This window comes from Dioscorea cayenensis, chromosome 6 (assembly GCF_009730915.1).
Source record: "Dioscorea cayenensis subsp. rotundata cultivar TDr96_F1 chromosome 6, TDr96_F1_v2_PseudoChromosome.rev07_lg8_w22 25.fasta, whole genome shotgun sequence".
NCBI classification, from domain to species: domain Eukaryota; kingdom Viridiplantae; phylum Streptophyta; class Magnoliopsida; order Dioscoreales; family Dioscoreaceae; genus Dioscorea; species Dioscorea cayenensis.
Window position 1 is genome coordinate 506,296 of NC_052476.1, and position 22,385 is coordinate 528,680.

Consider the following 22,385-nt stretch of genomic DNA (forward strand, 5'->3'; position numbering starts at 1 on the left):
CATAAGTTTTTAATATGAAATTATTTGTTATTTTTTAGTATGAAATTATCCCAATTACCCTTAACATTATCCAAAATTACCCAATTACCTTTAACCATAGTATGAAATTATTTGTTATATATTGTTACACGTTATAATTTTTACATATTTTTAGGTTGTGTTTATAAAGAGCATGTGATAATGTAAAATATTTTAGAGATGTTTGTAAAAACCTTAAAAATATGAATTTACTCAAAAATTCATGATTTTTAATAAATTTTAAAAATAATTAAAGCGTATATAAAAAAATTATATTGGTTATCTATAATTTAAATAATTGAAAGTCTATAAAATATAATAAAAATTTTTGATGGGTATATTAACAAACTTATAATGTTCATTTGTTGAATGAAATAAGTAATGTCTACAAAATAAGAAAAAAAAATTAGAGGGGTATATAAACAAACCCATTTTGGTAATTTACTTTTATTCCATCCATTGATTTAACACCATTAAAGTCAACTTAGTCATAGGAGCATAGAAGCAAATATAATTGATTTATAGGGGTATACAAGCAAATATCATTTTTATGAGGGTATTTAAGCAAATTCATGATTTTACATAGAGGTGTCAATTCGGGTACGCAGTCGAAAACCCGCATTTGGGCGGGGCAGGGCCAAATGCCAACCCAACCCGACCCACTTTGGGTTGTGGGTTGAGGCGGGCCCAGCCATAAAAAAATATAAAAAAATTAAAAAAATAATTATATTTCATGGATTCTCACATATTTATTTTTTTATTTTTTTGACATAATCTTTGCTAGCAATACTGCAAAAATATTAACAAAATCCAAAAAGCTAATTGCAAAAGAAAAAAAGCGTCAATTACTTATTAAAAAAATCATCAATTCATCAATATTACCTTAATCCTATTATATTTGTAAAGTTTAACAAAATTTAAAAAATCAAAATGTTAAAAAAATCAATATCTTTTGCATAGAAACCCTTTAGAAACATGTATTTATCTTTTTCTAACTTTTGTAATTAATTTAATAATTTTTTTATTTTTAAAAATATAATTTTTAAATTAAAGGGTGGCGAGCCTAGCCATGCACCACTGACTCGCCCCTCAACCCATGGCCCGCGGGTTGATCCGTTTGACCCACCTCCGAATAGGGTCTATATAATGCCAACCCAGCCCATTTATTTTTAGTTGGCGGGGCAGTGGCCCGTGAACTGGCACTAAATTGACAGCTCTAATTTTACATGGATATGCAAGTAAAAATCCCTAAATTAATTTGATCATTGATGGGTCCAAGTGAATCTTCAGAACCTACACGCGCTCAAACTCAGTCAAACAATACGAACCCCAGGATTCTCCTCAAGATTCGTTCCTCATCACAACCAACGGCTAGAAACTAACATCAACATCATTTGCTGTTTGAGATCAAACAGCTAATCCTTTACAGCCGTATTGCATTGCGTGCCAGAACACTGCTGTTCGTATCTGAACACCAAACGTGTATTTTTTATTTTCTTTCTTATCTCGAGGCAAATGAGAGGACAAGATGAAAGGATTGTGAGATAATGCTGTTAAGTTAGGGAGAGCGGATCCCGAGGTAAAGGGCGGTCAAGATCCAGATTCCGACCCTCGTGGGACGGCATCAAGCTCGCTTCTTTCGTTGGACTTTGCGAGACGACGAGCGAAAAGGTCACGTCTTTGAGGAGAAAATCGAAGAATTTGGGGGAGAATTTTCGTATAAGAAGGGATTCAACGTCGAGGAATGGGGCTGGAGAACAAGGGAAGGGATTTGATCGTAGCTATGGACGGAGAGAAGCGAATTGGTGGTGATTCTTTAGAAAGGGCAGTCCTAGCTGAGATCCCGACGTCGCACATCTCGATAGATATATCGTTGTCTATCAATGATTTGAAGTCTAGAATCATGTGAGGTTTTGTTATCTTGTTCTTGAATTTTTTTTTTCTATATGTAGATTTGTTTTGTTTAAATTTTGTTGCTATGTTTTGTGGTAGGGGGACTTGCGTTTGGGCCAATTAGGGTTTTTTCTTTTGCTGTTTTTTTGGAGTTTTTACTTTTGTATTTGTTTTGAATTGAAGAATCTTAGTCACCAATGCCTTTTCATTGCGCGGAGCGCTTTGAAAAAAAAATTTAGAAATGGGTTTTTTTGTTTTGATTTTTGCAGTAGTTGTGTGTGTATATATATTTCTTTTTGACGGAAAAATTCCTTTCTTTTGAAAAAAAGGGGGTAGTTAAGTGTATATTTTTCCTTTTTGCGGGAAAATTTCGATTTTTTTTAAACTTAGTTATGTGTGTATATATTTCTTTTTGCCGGAGAAATTAGATTTTTTGAAAAATAAAAGAGTAATTCTTCGCTTTTGGTATATGCTTGAAGCTTTAGTTTTTTTTTTAATAAATTAAAGCGGATGAACTACAATTTTCTTGAAAGAAAGGAAATACAAGACAAACACATGAGACAACAACAAAAAAGCAAAACAACAGTAACAGACAAAAGGGGCTAAGAGTAAACTAGAAGCGCCACCTGTTAATTTTTAAAGAAATATCATATTGAAAATCTTTTCCTTCTGTTTTTTTCATTCGTTTCATAGATTTTCTTTAGTATGATGATGTATAGAATCGTACTGCTGCCGGAGTTATTGATTGGTAAGAGTTAGTCTTGGCATTGGGTAAGCATGACAATTGCTCTTCTTCTTGATCTAATGTAAAAGCACACTATCAAGTTTAAGCCTGTCTGGTTTCTTTTTAGAGTTGTTCTTGTTTTTTTTTTCTAAAGAAAATTTTGGACTTGTCTTCCTTGGCAGGTTCTTTTCCTTGAGTTCAGCGACCATTTCAGGTCACATAGTTGCCAATAATAATATTCCTTTTATAATACCTTGTGTATCATAGAGATTTGAGGTTAAAAACTGAGATTGGTCTTATGCTTTGGTTGTAATTAGTTTCTTGCTTTTCTTGGTTTTTTAAACTTCATATTATGATCATTCAATATAGTTCAATTGCAGGAAAGAACGTGTGATGTTTTTGTTGTTCAGTCTAGTTTCTATCCTATTATTTCTGGTTTGATATATCTGCTCTGTTTCTTGCATTTCTGCAAGCTTTTATTGTTATCATTTTCTTTTTTTCATGCAGCATCATATGCTTCATCTAGTTCTCACCTTTTGTCTTCTTATTCTTATTCGAGAATGTTTTTAATTCTTAATTGTGAATATCAGTATGCTGTTTTTTCACCATCATGTCACTTTTATTTTTGATCTGAACTCCAACTTTGTTCCATCAGAGAATTATGCAAGGATCTGTTCGACAAGTGGTCTGATTTGGATGATTCACATTTCTCTGTTGAGACAATCTCTGGTGGTATCACGAATCGTTGTGAGTTCAGCTGTTATAAGTTTCAACCTTTCTTTTGTTATATGCTTCACTTCAGCTGATGTTGGAAATTACTTCTTTAAACTCATTGTTTGAGTTTATGCACACTAAGTGCAATTACTATGAAATGGAATATCTGGTTGCTTTTGGTTGGTTCTCTTTTTTTTTAAAAATTTTTATTTGAAGCTATCTTCTGGGCAAAGTTTTGGGTTCTTTACTTTACGGCTGGCTATATTACGTTGTGTGTTTTTCAAATTGCCAATCTCCTAGCTGCTCTTCATGTGCAGATTTTACCCTGTTAAGAAGATCTTTTTACCATATCTTGTACATATTTTAGTCACACTTCATTCCATCTTGAATATTGCAGTGCTGAAGGCATCAGTGAGAGAAAGCAGTGGTAATGTTGTTTCTTTGACCATTCGATTATATGGTCCAAACACTGATTTGGTAGTTGATCGCAAGCGAGAGTTGAAGGTGGGTCTTTCATTTTCAAGTCCTTAATTTTGTGTATGTGCTTCACTCTTGATTCTCAGAATACTTATTCCATTTAGCCTCCCATCTCTGTTGTGATGGTTTATTTCACTAATCTTCTCACTTCTCACTAAAATTGCCCAAAATTATTATTTAGCATTTTTTTTTTTCTCCCTGAAAGAGACTTGTAAATAAAGTTGTGTCATACAAAGATTTATCTTGACCTCATTGTAGAGAAATTTAGAACTGATTAAATTGCTGGAGATTTTTTTCCCATTATTTTAAAAATTATCGACATTTTGATGAACTCAGTCAGATGATCTGCTTCCAGTGGGCAACAGAGGTGCTCCTTTATTAGAGAAAACTTATGCGCTCAAATATTGTCATGCCCATTAATTTGATTTTTATCCATTAGTTTATTGTTCATCACACAGTACAACCTTTTTTTGTTGCATCATTGCACACACCTATGAAAAATTATAATTTGACACACCAAATCTTGAATTAGTTTTCTATCACTATCAGCCATTGCCATTGGAGGTGTATCATGCAAAACTACTTGGGTTTTCTGAAGGTTTATGAAAGTGCAAACTTTACAGGATATGCATTCAGAAGATTATAATTTACATGTTAGAAAGGTTTTACATGTTAGAAAGCAACCTTTAAGTATGATATAGCTTGCTATGAACCCAAAAGTGTTTGTATGCAAACTCTTGCTGCATTTCACGTATATAACCATATGTTTTTTTGGTTTTTAGGCCATGCCACATCTCTCGGTTGCAGGATTTGGTGCGGAATTACTTGGATTATTTGATAATGGCATGGTTCAGTCCTTTATCAATGCCCGTACACTTTCAGCGATAGGTAACCATTTTTCTATTCATGATTTTGAAGTAATGAGATTCTTGAGTTGTGCATATGTTGTAAATTTTAGTTTGACAGTTCTGTTCACTTAGGGTTACTCTGACTACCCAGACCACTTTTAACTAATTTATCCAATATGGGACAGTTAATTTGCATTAACTGTATATCTTTTTGTGCAATCTGGTGGTTCCCAAGTCCCATTCTGATACCTTTAATGAGTTCCAGTATAGAAATGTTCTTTATGTGAATCAGATGTCATCAACAATATTTCACGTGGGAGTACTTGCAGAAATTCAGGCAAGTCATAGCTTGCGGAGTCTTCATTGGAATGCTAACAAACAAGTAGCCTACTTGATTTCTTGCAAGCGGAAATCAAGCTATTTTTCTGCTCTATTTTTCTATTAGTACCTTGTGAGATGAATACTGATTTCACAAAGAAGTAATATGTCAAAAATGCATGTTAGTGTGCTTTAATTTCTTTTTACAACTAGTAGGCATGTTCTGAATGTCTAGTGAAGATATCCTTCTTATCCTCTGTCATTGATTTCTGATCATTTTTCTGTTATCATGTTAATGTTTCATGCTAGATATGGGCAAGCCTGAAGTAGCAGTTGAAATTGCGAAGCAATTACGCATGTTTCATCAAGTTGAGGTACCTGGTTCTAAAGACCCACAATTGTGGAATGATATCTTTAAATTCTATAGGGAAGGTAAGTAGTACCTCTTCAATGTACCACACAATTACATTTGGTACGTTGGTTGCTTTCGAGAAATTATTCTTGATTTGCTTCAGCAAGTCTGTTGCTTGAAAAATTTGCTGCTTGGCATCAATTTTGGAGCTAAAAGAAAGTTGGTTGCAGCTGCTGAATTGAGTTTTGAAGATCCTTTGAAGCAGGCAAAATATGACAAGATTTCATTTGAAGAAGTTCTTGAAGAAGTTAACATACTCAAGGTACTTTATATTTCTATCCTTGAATGCTCCTGCTTTGTTCCATTTTCTTGAATAAAACCAAACCTGTTGCACTACACATGCTCTTTGATCTTGAATGTAGTAAAGCAATTGATAATCTTCTGGAAATTTTCACTTCCATAAATAGTCCCTTAAGATTTTCAACTGCCTACCCTCTTGAATTGGGAAGGGGGAGAGGCCACCAGAAGAGAATATTGATCAGTTGCCTCACACTGTGGAGTGAGGTGAGTTCTCACCTTGCTCTCTGTGCCAGTTGGGGCCAGATCGAGCTTAAATGGAAACAATGAAAATTCTCAGCAAGTTCTCAGTGATTTATCCTTCCTTGGTCATTTAGTTGACTTCATGTGTTCATTTTACATGATGTGACTTTTATTGTGCTATGATTACTCTTGAAAGTGGTGCCAGCCTCAAGATTGATTGATCTGGACATGAATGAGAAAATCATCATTGCTGAGTGGCATTTTCCTTTACCATTAGCTTAAATACGAAGCCTTTGTGGCTACTGAAATCTAAAGAATAAACAGTTTAGTTGGATGTTCTTATGCTTCACTTGTTCTAATGAATTCCACATTCGTACTTCTTAACAATATGTCTATTTAATTTATGTTTGGATTTCTGTGAATTGTCCATGGAAATTCTTATTGTCCTTTGCAACATCAGGATTTAACAGATCAGCTGAAGGCCCCGATTGTGTTTGCTCACAATGATTTACTCTGCGGGAATTTGATGATGAATGATGCAGAAGGTTGGTATCATATGTGTATCCTTGTTTCCTTTATTTCATAGGAATAGATACCTATATTGCTCAATTGTTACTGACTTTTTTTAATCTTCCTAAAATGCTTTTCTTAGTTCTTAACCTACATACATATGTTCCCAAGTTCATGATTCCTTTTCTTTTTTGCCTTTCATGTTCTTCTAGGAAAACTCTATTTCATTGATTTTGAGTATGGATCATACAGCTACAGAGGATATGACATTGCAAACCACTTCAATGAATATGCAGGATATGAATGCGACTATGGCTTGTATGCTTCCTTCTTTATTATACTGTAGACCAATTTCTTCCTAATAGTTCGCTTATTATGCTAGCCATGCTAACTTGATTTGAGCTGTTTTTGTTACAGATATCCTGACATAGATGCACAATATAACTTCTTCAGGCATTATTTGCAACCTGACAAACCTTACGAGGTATGCAAATTTGACGCCTTCGAGTATGGATCTATTCATATTTAAAGCATTACATTTTGCTTCTGTGCATTATACCCTTTTTTTTTTTAAATAGCTTAATTTCTGATGTATTAAAATGTTTTACTCCCTTGTGTCCTTCGTGGGATGAATCATTTAAATCTGTTTATTCCAAAGCAAGTAAAATGCATCTACAAATGAAAACCTTCTGGATGTGCATTGATTACAATTAATGTGAATATCTTCAAGGCAAGGACAATGTTCTTGTTCCATAGAGGTTTGTTTTGTTCCCAATTCCAACAATGTAATTCTCTGCTATTTTTTTCAGGTGCCTGATGAGGATCTAAGAGTTCTTTATGTTGAAACAAACACTTACAGATTAGCATCACACATCTACTGGGCACTGTGGGCTATCATCCAGGTAAGCTCAAAGGTGCAAGCTAGCTTCAGACTTTTCCCATCACTTCTCTGGGCAACATTGCCTACATTAGTAACCTTCAATGTATCATGAACCGCAGGCTAAGATGTCTCCGCTCGACTTCAACTATCTCGGTTATTTCTTCTTGCGGTACAGTGAATACAAGAAACACAAAGAAGCTAGCTTCCAACTGGCAAAGAAGCACTTATCAGAAGTGTGCTTCAGCTGATCCTCGGCCTGGAGCTTAGAGAGCCAGCATAAACAAGAAATACGAAAAAACACATCTGGACTTTCACCGATCATGGTATCATTAATTTCCCGTCTGGAGAATGAAGAACTACACAATGAAAATTATTTCAAATTTTGTACATGACAGTAGTTACTTCCAGATTCGAATGTCTCATATTGCGGGCATTCCGCTGTACCTTGCAGGCATGATTTTTTACTTGTTACTGAACACATGCTGTATTGTATTTCACACACATTATGTTTTGCAGATAAATCAGATTACTGTCTTGATTTATTTTCTGATGAGAAAAATTACATGGTTTTCTTAATGTACCAAATAGAATTTATGAAAACAGCATACATAAATAACACTAGTGAGAATACTATGAAAATTGAGTGTCTTAGAGGCTCTGAAGCAGCTTCAATGTCTCATCTACATGCTTTTCTGGTTGGAATTGGTTGTTGTAGATCAACTGAACAACACCTTTTTTATCAAGAACATAAGTTTGCCTCCCTGGTAATGTTCCAAACAAATCAGAAGGTACTCCCCAGTCCTTCCTCACCTTACTTCCTTCATCACTTAGCAAGGTGAATGGCAGCCTATACTTCTTTGCAAATGCCTACACATCATCATCATCATATAACCCCATTCAAGATAAACAAACATTAATACATAATTAAATCACATAAGGTTCAATTGTAAGGCATGTTTAATTTAGTTACCTTGTGAGAAGCAGTGTCATCACCACTAATACCTATAACCTCAGCTCCTGCCTTCTTGAACTTCTCATATGAGTCTCTGAAAGCACAAGCCTATAATCCATTCCAAAGAAGAAGAAGAAGAAGAAGAAGAACATATGTAATGAAGAGTAATTTTGTATAATTAACTAGACCCTTATTGTGAACCCAAAGGACTGACCTGCTTGGTGCAGCCAGGTGTCTCATCTGCAGGATAGAAGTAGACCACAACTGGCTTGCCTTTGAACTTGGATAGAGATACATTCTTCCCATCTTGGTCCTTCAAAGTAAAGGATGGAGGTACATCACCTTTGTTCACCTACAACCACTCAAATACTCAATCCAATCACATTTCATTCAGAAAATAAAAAGAAGTTATACTGAACAAGATATACCTTTGCATAAATGTGAGTCCTTGGAGAAAATGAAGACTTGAAAAAGGTGGTGGAACAAGTGGTGGTGGTGGTGGAGAGTTTGAGGCCATGGAATTGAGAGTGTGATGAAGTGGGGAAGATTGGCAAAGGGATTTGGGAGTGTGAAGACTTGGGTTTTGGAGTGTTATGGAGGTAAGGGATAGGGTGCTTGGAAAGAGAAGTGGTGCAAGCCATCAATGAGAGGAAAGAAAGGAATGGGAGCTCTTGTGTTGTGCTTTGATGGAACAAGGATGGAGAGGGAGATGGATGGATATATTGGTTCTCACTTTTGTGGATTCATGTACATGGATTGGATTTTGTTGGAGGACTACGTGGCCACTTTCTGTCCTTAGTTATCATCACTGTTTTGATTCATTGGTTTATAAGATTGGTTCATAGTTATCAGAGATAAATAATAACCTTATATTATGTTTATTTGTATTAAGAGATTATAACTCTAAAACCCAATTAAGGATCCCAAATCTCAATTAAATTCATAAAAGTATCAAGAGAATGAAATCAATTTATTAACATTGGAAGCCATGCAAAGCTTGAAAACTACCAAATATTCCAAGTGTTTGTTTATTATAAAATATACAACTTCGGTGATGATTTGATCACGGTTAAAAGATTAATAAGAAAATCTCAAGGCCGGCGCCAAGTGTTAACAACTTAATGGTTTATTAGTTCCTTCTTTGATCATCTTCAAATTGGCGGTGTTTTTATTATACATTTCAAACGGAAAACTATCTATATAAACCAAACACATATTATCTATACTCAATTCAATAGAGGTGAGTTCTCCAAGCTGGAGAAGCAGGGCACGTGCTTGAGATGTCAATGAATTATGGACAATTACAAGGCACGTGAGCTACCTCTCCAGCTCGAAAGTACTCACCGTTATCAATATCTTGTTTTTATTCTTTCCTTTGTTATCTTGTTTTGTTTTCCAATCTTGATCAATATATATAAATATATATGAATTGTCTCGGTGAGATGAGTACTCCGAGCTAAAGAAGCAAGGCACGTGCTTGAGATGTCAATGAATTATGGACAATTACAAGGCACGTGAGCTATCTCTCCAGCTCGAGAGTACTCACCGTTATCAATACCTTGTTTTTATTCTTTTCTTTGTTATCTTGTTTTGTTTTCCTTCTTGATCAATATATATATAAATATATATGAATTGTCTTGGTGAGGTGAGTACTCCGAGCTAAAGAAGCAAGACACGTGCTTGAGATGTCAATGAATTATGGACGATTACAAGGCACGTGAGCTACTTCTCCAGCTCGAGAGTACTCACCGTTATCAATACCTTGTTTTTATTCTTTTCTTTGTTATCTTATTTTGTTTTCCTTCTTGATCAATATATATATAAATATATATGAATTGTCTCGGTGAGGTGAGTTCTTCGAGCTAGAGAAGCAAGGGCACGTGCTTGAGATGTCAATGAATTATAGACGATTACAAGACACAAAACAACCTCTCCAGTTCAAAAATACTCACTGTTATCAATACCTTATTTTTATTCATTCCTTTATTATTTTATTTTATTTTCCTTCTTGGTCAAGATATGTATATATATATATATATATGAATTGTCTCGTTGTTTCATTTAATGAAGGAAAAAGTATAATAATGTTTGCGAATTTTATCATGCATATTAATACTAATATTTTATTTGTTGTTCTCAGTTTAGCCATGCATATATATATATATATATATACTTCCACTTATGTTCAGCCAATTAAGAGTATCTGTATTTTATATTTTTGGATAGTGTCTCATTTATTTTATTTTCATAATACATAGAACCATTAATTATGGTTAAACCACTCATTAGTTTTTAGAATTACAAGTAATTTGCATGCCAAATTAAATTTGAATAGCAGACATTTTGTAATTTTCATTTGCTATTCAAAATTTGAAAAAAAAACTTGAATTTCATTTGTTGAAGTGTATTTAATAATAAAAACAATAAAATAACATAAAAAAATTATAACAAAAAAAAAATTTCTTATTTATAAAAGGCATAAAATTATATTCAAATATATATATATATATATTACATGGTAATTTATTATTCTCACCTTCCAATTTGAGTATAAACTAAAAAGAAATAAAAAGAGACCAGATTTCATTTTAACTCCCTGACAAAAATTTATAATTGCAAAGGACTCCCTTAGAACTTTTTTTTCAAACATGATTCAAATGTAATAAAGTTATTTATTTATTTATTTAGTTATTTAACAAATAGAGAAAAAGCTCTTCTCTTTCTTTGTCTTCCCCCATTCACGACCTCCTCGACATCTATGGACGTCGGGAAAACCCTAACCCTAACCCTACTTCCCGATCTCTGAGTACTCTTCTTTGAATCCTCGGTTGTTGCTTCAAAGGAGGGCGAGGAAGCGGGGGGCATGGAGAACCACAAGAAGTCTCAGATGCGGGTGCGGCTCCGGGTGACTGCGAAGAAGCGGGCAAAGGATGGGGCTGTTGTCGGAGAGTCTTTGAGGAAGCTCCGTGAACGGGGTTCGCTGAATTCGGTGAAGAAGCTACTGCGCCGTGAGATCGGGGGGCTTCCGCGTATGTCCCGTGGCACCTCGTCGAATGCCCCTGAGAAATTTCGGAATATTCAGCTCCAGGTTTGTGATTTAGCTTGAGAATTCTAGTGTTTTTTGTTTCCCTCGGTTTATGGATTTGAGATTGTGGATCGAGCAATTGGAGTTTGATTAGGGTTTTGTGGTCGGGATTCTGATTGGGAGTAGGTTATTTGATCTGATTGCTAGTTGAGGTTTTGGATTGCGAAAATTGTTTATTTTGGTTGTTTGATTGCGTGAAAAATCTCTTCTTTTGGCATGTGTAGTATGTCTTCCATTAACATCAAAAATAGGGAACCGAGTGCTGGGGAAAAAGGTAACTTGGGAGGAAACTAAATGCCGAATTGGTGTGGTGCTTGTGAACTGCTCAACAAGTTTGGTGCTTGCTGGATTAATACGGAAATGCTCTTCAATTGTCTGCTGAGCATCGAAAGTAGATCTAGAAAACTAAATGGAGATCTTGTATGGTAACGATAGGTGGTACCAAGATCTGTGTGTGTTTGTTAGTTTATTAGGCAAGTAAATTGAAATGAAATTTCAAATAGAGAACATGTGTGGCAGAAAGAGAGAAAGAATGTGGTCAGGTTGCCGTCAACTGAAAGTACTAACTTTTTTTTTTAAACCTGTTTGTTAGGAAGGATGAATTGAAAGCAACATTGGTTCTTTGCTTCTTGTATGATCTCCTATGCAACTTCTTCTATAATTTATGTCGATATTTTGGACTGTGACATGCTATGCTTACTACCATGACTTATTCTGGTTATGTTTCTTTTTTTCCCCTTTTTGTAATGTACAAGATAGAGCTCATCTGATGGACCTGATTCATTTTGTGCTGTAGAAAGCAACTCAAAAGCTTCTTATTCATTCATTACAATAGGTGTATGATAGGTAAAAAGAAGATGATTTGGTTTTTGAATTATGACTGTCTATTGGTATTTCTGAGACAAACTCTGTAGCTCACACGACATTCTGATGTTTTCCTTCTCACTATTTAAAGTGATTTGGATGACTTCAGCGGATAGAAGCTGGCATCAGCTCACAGATAATTACCTGTAGACTTGAAAGTGATTTGTCACTGTAGTTTACAGTTCTCCACTAGCATTTGCCCTGTAATAGATTTTAGTCATTGCAGAAAAGAAAATTGCTCCTATCAAAGGTAATCTGAACTTGGATTGACGCTAAATATATATAGTAAAATGGAAGTTCTATGTGCCTTTTTCATAAAAAGTTGTGCATATTCACTCTAACTTATAACAAATTGAAAAGTAGTGTAGTTTATTGCTTAGAATTTTGACCAAACGAAAATATATTAAATTAAATCTCATGCTAGTTTCAGAATAAATTCTTTTGAAATATGGAAGTTTTTTGGTTTGTGCTTATTTTTTTCCCTTCTTTACATTCAAGTAAGGGATGATTCAAAGAACTTGATAGTTTGGCTGTGTACTTTATAGAATTTGTCATCGTAGTGAAGGAAAGCGATATATAGCTGGTTTGCATTTGAGTGGCATGTTAAATTCTAGTTTATTCTAGGACTGTATTAATGTGTGAATTATGTTGTATAATACATTGCACAAACATTGATTAAGAGCATTTTTTGAGAGTAATGTGGATTAAGGACTAGAAGCTCTTGTCCGATATCTTTATAGGAAATGATACTATACTTTTAAAATGACTTGTCTTTTGGGACATTACAGGAGGAGTTTGATACTTATGATGACAACATTCATTGGTTCCTTAAGCTACAATTTCTTAAAAAGAGATCGAAAATTATTGAGATTGTTGCAGCAAAGGATGTCATATTTGCTCTTGCACAATCGGGTCTTTGTGCTGCTTTTAGTCGGAGTAAACCTCTTTGCTTTACCACCTCCCCTGTTAATTTTTTTTTGTTTAATTAGTCATTAACTTTCTTGGTTTCCTGGCAGCAACAAATAGGCGCATATGCTTCTTGAACATCAGCCCGGATGAGGTGATTAGAAGCCTCTTCTACAATAAAAATAATGACTCCCTCATCACAGTGTCAGTCTATGCATCTGACCATTTCAGTTCGTTGAAATGCAGAACAACTCCGATAGAGTAAGACATCCGATTATTCTTATAATTGAAGTTTCATACAAGTTTTATTTTGCCCCTAATTGGCTTACATTATTGTGTTATGGACTGTAGTTTGCATTTGATTATTGTATTTAAAGTTAGAACTTGGGCTACAGTATGGTGGAATTACTAAGCGAATGATGTAAGATCATATTCCACATTCAACAACACACTGCAGCCACCTTCACTGCAAAATTGCATGCTTGTGACTGCTAATTTTTAAATGCTCTGTTGTTATGGAATACTCAGAAAGATCTTACAATAAGAAAACATAACCACAAATTTCAGGCACATCACAACTCTTTAAGACTGGTTTTTGTTGTTAAAAAATCATCAATACTTACACCTAGATTAATATGTGGGGTTTCTCAGTAAGAAGCATTGGATGCATTTTGAAATCAAAATGGTGGCTGTTTATTCACTCCTCTTTTGTAACTTTGGTAGGTATATTAGGCGGAATCAATTGGATGCTGGTTTCCCCCTTTTCGAAACTGAATCACTCAAATGGCCTGGTTTTGTTGAATTTGATGATGTAAATGGCAAAGTACTGACATATTCAGCACAGGATGGGTCAGTTGGTCATCTTTTTCTCCTATTTGTCATGCGGCTGTTATTTTATCTTTGTTTGAAAAAGATCTGACTTGATTTAAATTTTGCAGCATTTACAAGGTCTTTGACTTAAAGAACTACTCTTTTTTGTACTCAATATCAGATAAAAATGTCCAGGAGATCAAAATCAGGTATTAGTTTCTTGTCAATTTAAGAGTTGCTAGTCAAATGCCAGTTTTCCATGTGTCTATTCTGATCTCTCCTTTATTTTCTCTGTTAACAGCCCAGGAATTATGTTGCTTATATTCCATAGAACTCCTGGCTATGTTCCATTGAAAATACTCTCAATTGAAGATGGAACAGTGTTGAAGTCTTTCAATCATTTGTTACACCGCAACAAGAAGGTCGACTTCATTGAGCAGTTCAATGAGAAACTTCTGGTCAAACAAGAGAATGAGAATCTGCAGATTCTTGATGTAAGTTCAACAGATGCACCTGCATATATATCCCCATCATTATTACTAGTTCATTTTTTACATCTAAAATATCTGTTTGAAAACAGGTGAGAAATTCAGAGCTGACTGAAGTCAGCAGGACAGAATTCATGACTCCGTCAGCATTCATATTTCTCTATGAGAATCATCTTTTCTTGACCTTCCGAAACAGGACAGTTGCCGTCTGGAACTTTCGAGGAGAGTTAGTCACTTCCTTTGAGGACCACCTGCTCTGGCACCCAGATTGTAACACCAACAACATCTACATTACCAGTGACCAAGACTTGATAATCTCCTACTGCAAAGCTGAAGAAAACTGCGAAGATGAGGGAGAAGGTAAAAACCGATTGCTTTTTTCAATGAAGTCTTTAAATCACATATCTAAATTTGATCTAACAAAAGCCAGCAACAACACTTGATTCAGTTTCTGCTGTTGGTTCTATAAACATGAGTGACATCCTGACCGGAAAATGCATCGCCAAGATATGCGCAAATGATCCTCAACTCCGTATCAATCTTCGCGGTAGAAATGAGACAGGAAGATCCTCCATTAGAAGCACCATCAGAGAAGCATTAGAAGATGTAACAGCTCTGTTCTACGACGAGGACAGGAACGAGATCTACACCGGCAACAAGCAAGGTCTAATCCATGTCTGGTCCAACTAAACAGTACCATGGTTGTTTGAGTTACCTGTAATCTATTATTGCATCAATTTTATAGATTTAATTCATCTCCTGATGATACCATAAAGTATGTTAGCTTCTGTCTGTGGACATGTAGACATGGGAATTTAATCCCACCCCACCAATTATGTAATTTGTGTCTCCTTTCTTTCTTTCTTTGTTTTTTTTCCTCTTTTTGTTCTTCTATTTTTTTAATGTCTTGTTGTATGATCTTGAATTTAGCATAAACTCCTGGTTTTTGAGTGAAATTCATGTTTTCATCTTGTGTTGCATCAGTGTGTGTGTGTGTGTGTGTGTGTGTGTGTGTGTGTTAGCAAGGGAGTGGAGGAGGATTTTTATTTTCACACCCCTGCAAAAACCCAAAATTGTAAAAGTATGCCCATAAAAATTTTCTTTTCATTAGTTATTATATTGAATTACTATTAAACTAATTTGTGAAAATTACATTTTTCCCCCCATTTAAATATCATAAAAATTTATTCTTTTTTTTTAAGTATCTTGTTTAGTATTTTAAATATAATAACTACCATATATTTATTTCACATGTATTTATGTAAAAAATATTACATACAGGTATAATATATATATAATGGAAAACTTTACTACGATAAATGCGGGCTTTTGAAATATGTGAAAGAAAAACATATTTATAAATTCACATGTAAAAATAACAAATTTTTATGGGTGTTTGGTTGTTTTTTTTTTTTTAAAAAAAATAGTATAAATAAAGATATGAGATGTAGTCTTGTAGACCTTTTGATGCTTGATAAAAGCATATAGATGATGATGGAGTGTGGATAGAGATGTTATCTGGTTTCAAGCTAAATCTTAGAAAATTTAGGAAAATGACCATCACTATCTATTTTAAGCTCACAAGTAAATAAATAAACAAACATTAAAAGTGAGATTAAGCTGTTTATTTACGTTTCCTTTTTGACCACAGCTGAACACGCAACAATATTAATGGCAAAAAAATTATACAAATAATATTTTATTTAAAAAATTATTAGTTAATATCAATAATCTCTTAGTCTATTAATATAAAATTTCTTACATAAAGTATTAATGTTTTTGTATTCCCAAAGTGAGAGAATAAAAGCTACTTTATAATACCTTTATTGCATATCATTAGTCAATAATGTTGCTTTATTTAATCTTACACATGCTTGCATGATTTAAACATCCAAATAATGACTTAGTTTTGATCTTAATTAAACCATTAGTCTCATAAATAATTCCTTGATTTTTATCATAAAATTTTCCCATAAAATTAAGAAATTCTCAGTGAATAAAGTAAGTGGCCTTGGGAAAGAGGAAAAAATTCATGACCCACCATGTTTCTAGCAAGAAAGCATGGGACACTAAATTAAATAATAAGCACATCTCTAATCAATAGAGCTGGCATTCAACTACCCAATGTCACCCTTCTCCTCTGCATTACACTATATAATTATGCTTAATTTTTTATTACTCCATATTATTATTATATAAGATATTAATTAATAAGCCACTAATGTCTCTTTTTAACAAGGCATTTTGCAAGTATCATGGGAGACATGTTACTATTTATTATTTTTCTTTATGTGTTTCCACACTTGAATTGATAGAGATGTTATTTGATTCATGATTTGGAGATGAACTTAATTTTTAAGATCTAGATTAGTTTGTGTATGTTTCTAAAGATCATTAAATTATTTTGTTAATGAGAAAAACATTAATTGTTTTGTTTTGGGGAAACAAGATTAGTTAAGTCATGATCTAGTATGTTGTTAGCATAAATAATACATGATTTAGTGTTAAGATTCAAAGATTCAAGGATGTTAATTATAGTTTTTTTCTTTTTCTATTTAAGCTAATTAATGATCTTAGATTTTTCATGATTATAGGGCCAAAGGAGACAAGTTATTGAGGTGGAGATTATTTTAATCATGGGATTGTGGAAGTGTTTTTCTTTGAACACAAATGGTCATTAAATCATTTAATTTTGTTGTCAAGAGTCATTGAGACACGTATCATGGAGGATATATAAGGACAAATAAAAGAAAATGAAATAATAATAATTAATAAAAATAAAAGCGAACTTCTTTAAATTTGGCCGTCTAAAATATCTAATTAGTGAAAATTAGTAATTACTGATATTTCTAATAAAAATGCTATTTGTCCATAAATCTCTTTTTATTTTTTTCCTAAAATGCCCCGAATGTATCTCTTATTTGTCAAATTACTTATTTTTTAAAATAATTAGATAAATCATGACTTAATTAAATAAAGAAAAATGAGTAGACATAGACTCTATAAAAAAATACAAGATAATTAATTAATATAAAAATGAAAAATAAAGTTATACAATTATCAGCTATGAAAAATAAGAAATGCTTTGAAACATTTAAATTTGATTATCTAAACTTATATTTAAAAAAGTAATAGAAAGGCGATCGTATATTGATCTGAAACTCGAATCTGCTATAAGCGAATGTAAGTATTATAAAAAAAGCGTGAAGATAGTTAAATCGGGATGGTGATATTTAAGAAATAATCATCTTATATAATAATTTATCTTAAATGATATATAAATGAGTTTATCCGATAAAAAAATTTCAGTAAGAGTTGATCTTAGGGCTTGGTATTTTCAGAGTAAGAGGTGAGAGAAGTCGGAGAACTAAAAAATAATAATAACAATAATAAAAAAATAATAAAGACTGTTTGATTTTTTTGAGGTGAAGTCCACCAACTTTGATTTCTTTTGGTCTGACACTTCTAGTTAGACTTTTATGGGCAAATGTTTACAAGGTTATATATGTAATTTAAATTTAATAAAAAAAATGTAAAATAAAGAAAACTTGTTAAACTAGAATATTTTAACCCACACGCATGTGAATGTAGAGGATTGTGCGGGAAGGATAATAATATTAAATTATTAAATAATAAAAATAAAATCTCAAGGAGGTGGGATACGTTTCCCATGTTAATTGCATGGGAAACGAATGCAAACGCTTAAAGAAAAAGCGTTTCCCATAATAATAATAATAATAATAATAATAATGAATAATGAATAAATTAAATGAAACCGAGTTACGAGGGCAACTGCAGCGCCGCAAGCAATGTACGGGAAAAGGCCCCCATTTAAAGGATGAAATTACGAGAAATGCCACTCTGATTGAAGGTAGCGTGCGGCGTGCGTGCGTGCGTCCGATGAAAAGCCGGTGAAGAAAACTACGGCTTCTGAATCTGAGCAAGCCTCGTCGGGCCTCTTCCCGACAAAAAGCTGAACTTCCCACGTGCCAACCCTCATTCTCTCCGCACGCTTACCCTCTCCCACCTGCCTCTCACGTGACCATGTTTATTATTATTATTAGGGAAAATTCATTTGCTCACACTCAAATTTTTCAAAAGCTTACAAAACCCTCCTACTTTTTACACATGGACGGACCCATTTGCTCAGTTAGTGTTTAACTTCCCTTTTACCCCCTACAGTTCAGCTGAATGGGTCCGTATTGTGAAATCGTTTTAGGCGCGAAAATGGTGGGAAAGGAAAGCGCCAAATCACGTCGTGTTCGACCTTTTGAAGGGCTTCTAGCTTGGTTTCGATAGAGCAATGCGAGGAGTTGCATTACATCTTGTTGTTCTCCCTCATTATCATACCCGAAATATATAAATCGGTTTTACCGAGCGGAAAAATGAAATTGATTTCCATCGGATTGGTCGAGTCGTAACTTCGTCTTCGAATGAGATGTAGTCGATTTTATTGTCGAGGCGGAGCGTGTGCCATTTATAGATGCTTCTCGTTTATGGTTGTAAAGTTGTATTACGGCGAGAAGAGCGATGATTCTGACGAGTTCGTTTTCGTTAGTAAAAGTTCTTCTCGTTTATGGTTATCTATTTGTATATTTTAAATAATGTTTAACTATTTGCTATTATCCGTTTAAATATTTTACTAATATGTTTAATAATTGATCATATCCAGTTTAATACTTCCCATCTCCGGTTTAACATTATCTTTACATGTATAACTATTTATAAGCGTGTAAATTCTCAAAGTCTCGCGTAAAAGCGGTGATCTTTTTCGTTTGATCCGAATTGTTGGCATGTGCGCGTGGCGCGTGGCGAGGTTATGGTATCCGTGCGTAGAATTAATGGCGGCATTAATTCTTATGCAGCGATAACGTCAAATTCCGAACACCGATTCGTTCTCATCGATCGATGTCGGCGATTTGTCGTTTAACTTTTTCTCGGATACTGAAGAGTCGACTGCTTATGGACTTCACACGCATAAATAACCAGGGAAGAACCCTCCCACTGACATGACCACTCCTCGTCGTCCTCATCATCCTCCTCCTCCTCCCTCCTCCTCTTCCTCCTCTTCCCATGGGACATGACCACTCTATCTCGAAAGGATGTTTCGTGAGCCTTCTTCCTTATCTTGAGAATCGATTAGCCAGTGATCCCTGAACTAGTTAAACTATCTTTTTCACCTTGATAGAAATCCTCTCATAATTGCACTGAATGCAGGAGGGATTCTCCAGTGATGGATGACGGGGAAAGCGATTAAGAGAAGCATTTCGACTTGGGTAAGAAAAGAAAGTTTTTCACGTATTGCGTGATTGCGGAGGATTCTCAGAGGAGGGAGATCGTGAAACATCCTTTAAGACGAGGGTTGACATTTACCACTGAGACTTTACAGTTAGCGTTTAAGAAAATGGCGTCGGGTGTACTGACTTTTTACGTTACGTGTTTAACTATCGGGGATCGTCGTTTAAGTCCTACCATGACACATTGATTAATAGTCGTTTTCATGAATGTGTGTTGTTTAACCTTTTTTTAATGTTATGCGTTTTGCGAGGTTCGAGTTGATGCGCTTTGTTATCTCGGCCAGTGTGAGCGTTCAGATGTACGAGACACTTGTTTTCGTTATCACGAGGGTCGAGTCGTGAGTGTCAAAGTCCGAGCGGACGTTGTAAATGTTGTAAATGTTGTAAATCTTTGTAAATGTTGTAAATGTTGTAAATCTTTTATAAATAAAAGCGAAGCAATCGTATTTGATTTGTGAACTTACGAAATTTAAAGCGAGAGACCTAGTAAAAAGCAATGTGGGAAACAAAAACGTCATTAGTAAACAATAGAAAAAAAGTTAAACAATACTCGAGTTACTCTTTAAACAATAACAGCGGTGTTTAAGAAAAATACGTAAATATGTTTTAAAGCAGTGACCGGGAGGGTACCCACATCTAGCAACGCGATGTCGATTAAGCGTTCAATTTTAAACGATAACATATTATTTACATGATATAGACTTTTAGTTAAGCAGGTTAACAGTTATTTTTAAACACTATATGTATCTGTTTAAACATAAAAAAAGCTAGCGTTCTACGAGAGACTCATGTTGAGTTGAGAACTTTCGTTCGAGCGATGACAATATGTCTTCCTCACGACGATGAGCATATATTTCCCTTTTTGCCCTTGGGATGGAGGGAAAAAAATACGCCCAATCACATCACGTCTAGTCTAACCTCATGTCAGTACAAGCTGTACGCTTTTTTTGTTTTGCCTTTACATTGCTTTGTTTGTTCTTTACATCTTCTACTTCTTCTTAAAGTCGTCTTCGTTTTTGTTCTTACATTTCATTTGGTTTTGATCTGATTTGGTTTTCGTCGAGTATATTATGGAGAGTTTTTGTGGTATTGCTAGATTCACGGGGAGGGAAGAGTGCTAATGTTCACGCTCGAGACTTCTTGGGAATTGGTGTTAGGCTGAGATATGTGAGCGATGGGGTCTCGAAGTTTCTCTTATCGGGGTTAAGTTCATCGCACGGATGGATATAAAAGCGGTTTGCCCTGATAGAAAAGCGATGTTGACTTCAGTCGGATGTGTCGCGTCACTCCGTCTTAGAATGTCTTTGTAGTTGATCTTGTCGTCGAGACGAGAAAATGTGCCATTCGCAGAATCCTAATGAAAGCGAGGGTTTTACTCGTTGTAAGTTCCTTTTCTTTTAATTATTCCGGTTATGCAGGGGTCGATTTATTGTTTAAATATATCCGTCATTTGGTTAACATATTAGTACTAGTCCTTTACGTTATTAGTTAATTGTTTAAGTATTTAATTTAACGTTTAACTATTGTCATTATCGCTTAAACATTATATTCTCAAAAGCTTAACGTATTGATCTTTTCGTTTTGGTGAAGTGTTGGCGGGGAATTGATTCTGCGAGTGCTCCCATTCGTCCCCATGGTGACCACGGCGGTGTGGGATGTCTTCCCTTCCTCGTCGGATCGTTACGAAGTGTTGTCGTTGGATATTGGTCGGCGTTTTGGCGATGTCGAACATTTCGAGGGATGTACTTGAAATCATGCGATCAAAAGGAATTTTGACTTCAAATTCGTAAAGAGCGAAAAAAACATCGGGTGGTCGTGGAATCTTGCTGCAGATGGTTGTCGTTAAGCGCTATCGTCGTCAAAAGAGTATAACAAAAAAATACTTTTCGAATCGAAGACAATCAACCCGTCGCGCACTTGCGGTGGTGGCGTAGGTTGGCGTCACGTCCGAAAGCGTCCAAAAATGGGTTAGCGCACGGTGATTCGAGCTCAGAGGACCGTCCCTTGTCTGAGGCCATCGACATTCGGGAAGGACATGTTGCGGGAACATGGTGTCCACAGTACCATACAAGCGAGCTTGGTTGGGAAAAAGAGCATGCCGGGTGGTCCTCGACGGCGGTGACATCTCCGACTATATTTGTTGCTTTGGTATGTGGATAAGGTGGGTGAGACAAATCCGGCGGCGTTGCGATCGTGGAGAGAGGCGGTGATCGTTTTAAGCGTGCATTCTTTTCTTTCGGTAGCGTGTATTGTGGGATTCAAGAGGGCTTGCAGGCCGCTGCTGTTTCTCGATGGTACCCACCTCCTTGGAAAATATCGGGGTACACTACTGGGTGCCACAGGGAAAGATGGTAACAATGGTTTTTTCCACGTCGCCTTGGTATAGTCGACAGCGAGACCCGATGCCAGATTGGACTTGGTTACGTATCTAAGTTGGGCGATGCCTTATCGTGGGTGGAGATTATCGTGAGATAATTACCTTCGTGTCGAGACGAGTCGAGGGCCTTGTGGCGCAATTGCGAGAGTCTTCCCTTCTTACGCCACATGCGTCATGCTTCGACATTTGGAGGCCCGATTTTATGAAAGCGATGTCGGACTTGGGAAGGCGTTGAGGGAGGATCTTGGTCTATATGCTTCCGCGTTGCGTGGGCATCCACGGCTAAAGATTTCGATGATCACAGTGAATGAGCTGCGGGCCAGTATCACCGA

The 22,385-nt window shown here is 35.2% G+C and overlaps 3 protein-coding genes across 4 annotated transcripts; 2 read left to right on the forward strand and 1 right to left on the reverse strand.

Annotated features, from left to right (window-relative positions):
• The first annotated feature begins 1,634 nt into the window (after window positions 1-1,634).
• On the forward strand, window positions 1,635-7,816 carry LOC120263496 (probable ethanolamine kinase). Of its 2 annotated transcripts, none has more exons than XM_039271420.1 (11): window positions 1,635-1,923; window positions 3,291-3,382; window positions 3,747-3,853; window positions 4,609-4,714; window positions 5,302-5,424; window positions 5,575-5,666; window positions 6,345-6,429; window positions 6,607-6,712; window positions 6,812-6,878; window positions 7,204-7,308; window positions 7,394-7,816. In XM_039271420.1, exons 1-11 carry the CDS (start codon window positions 1,763-1,765, stop codon window positions 7,520-7,522), a joined length of 1,173 nt encoding a protein of 390 aa, XP_039127354.1. In that variant the 5' UTR covers window positions 1,635-1,762; the 3' UTR covers window positions 7,523-7,816. The 2 variants fall into 2 exon arrangements, with proteins under 2 accessions (XP_039127354.1, XP_039127355.1); XM_039271421.1 differs by having other exon boundaries at window positions 1,638-1,923; window positions 7,204-7,296.
• On the reverse strand, window positions 7,699-8,941 carry LOC120263498 (peroxiredoxin Q, chloroplastic). Its single transcript, XM_039271422.1, has 4 exons — window positions 8,655-8,941; window positions 8,441-8,578; window positions 8,245-8,334; window positions 7,699-8,141 (listed from the first exon to the last, which is right to left on the reverse strand). Exons 1-4 carry the CDS (start codon window positions 8,865-8,867, stop codon window positions 7,923-7,925), a joined length of 660 nt encoding a protein of 219 aa, XP_039127356.1. The 5' UTR covers window positions 8,868-8,941; the 3' UTR covers window positions 7,699-7,922.
• A 1,984-nt stretch (window positions 8,942-10,925) lies between these two features.
• On the forward strand, window positions 10,926-15,239 carry LOC120263680. Its single transcript, XM_039271644.1, has 8 exons — window positions 10,926-11,314; window positions 12,964-13,111; window positions 13,192-13,342; window positions 13,805-13,930; window positions 14,020-14,100; window positions 14,193-14,385; window positions 14,472-14,739; window positions 14,828-15,239. The coding sequence occupies exons 1-8, from the start codon at window positions 11,090-11,092 to the stop codon at window positions 15,067-15,069; spliced, it is 1,434 nt and encodes a 477-aa protein (XP_039127578.1). The 5' UTR covers window positions 10,926-11,089; the 3' UTR covers window positions 15,070-15,239.
• Window positions 15,240-22,385: the final 7,146 nt, after the last annotated feature.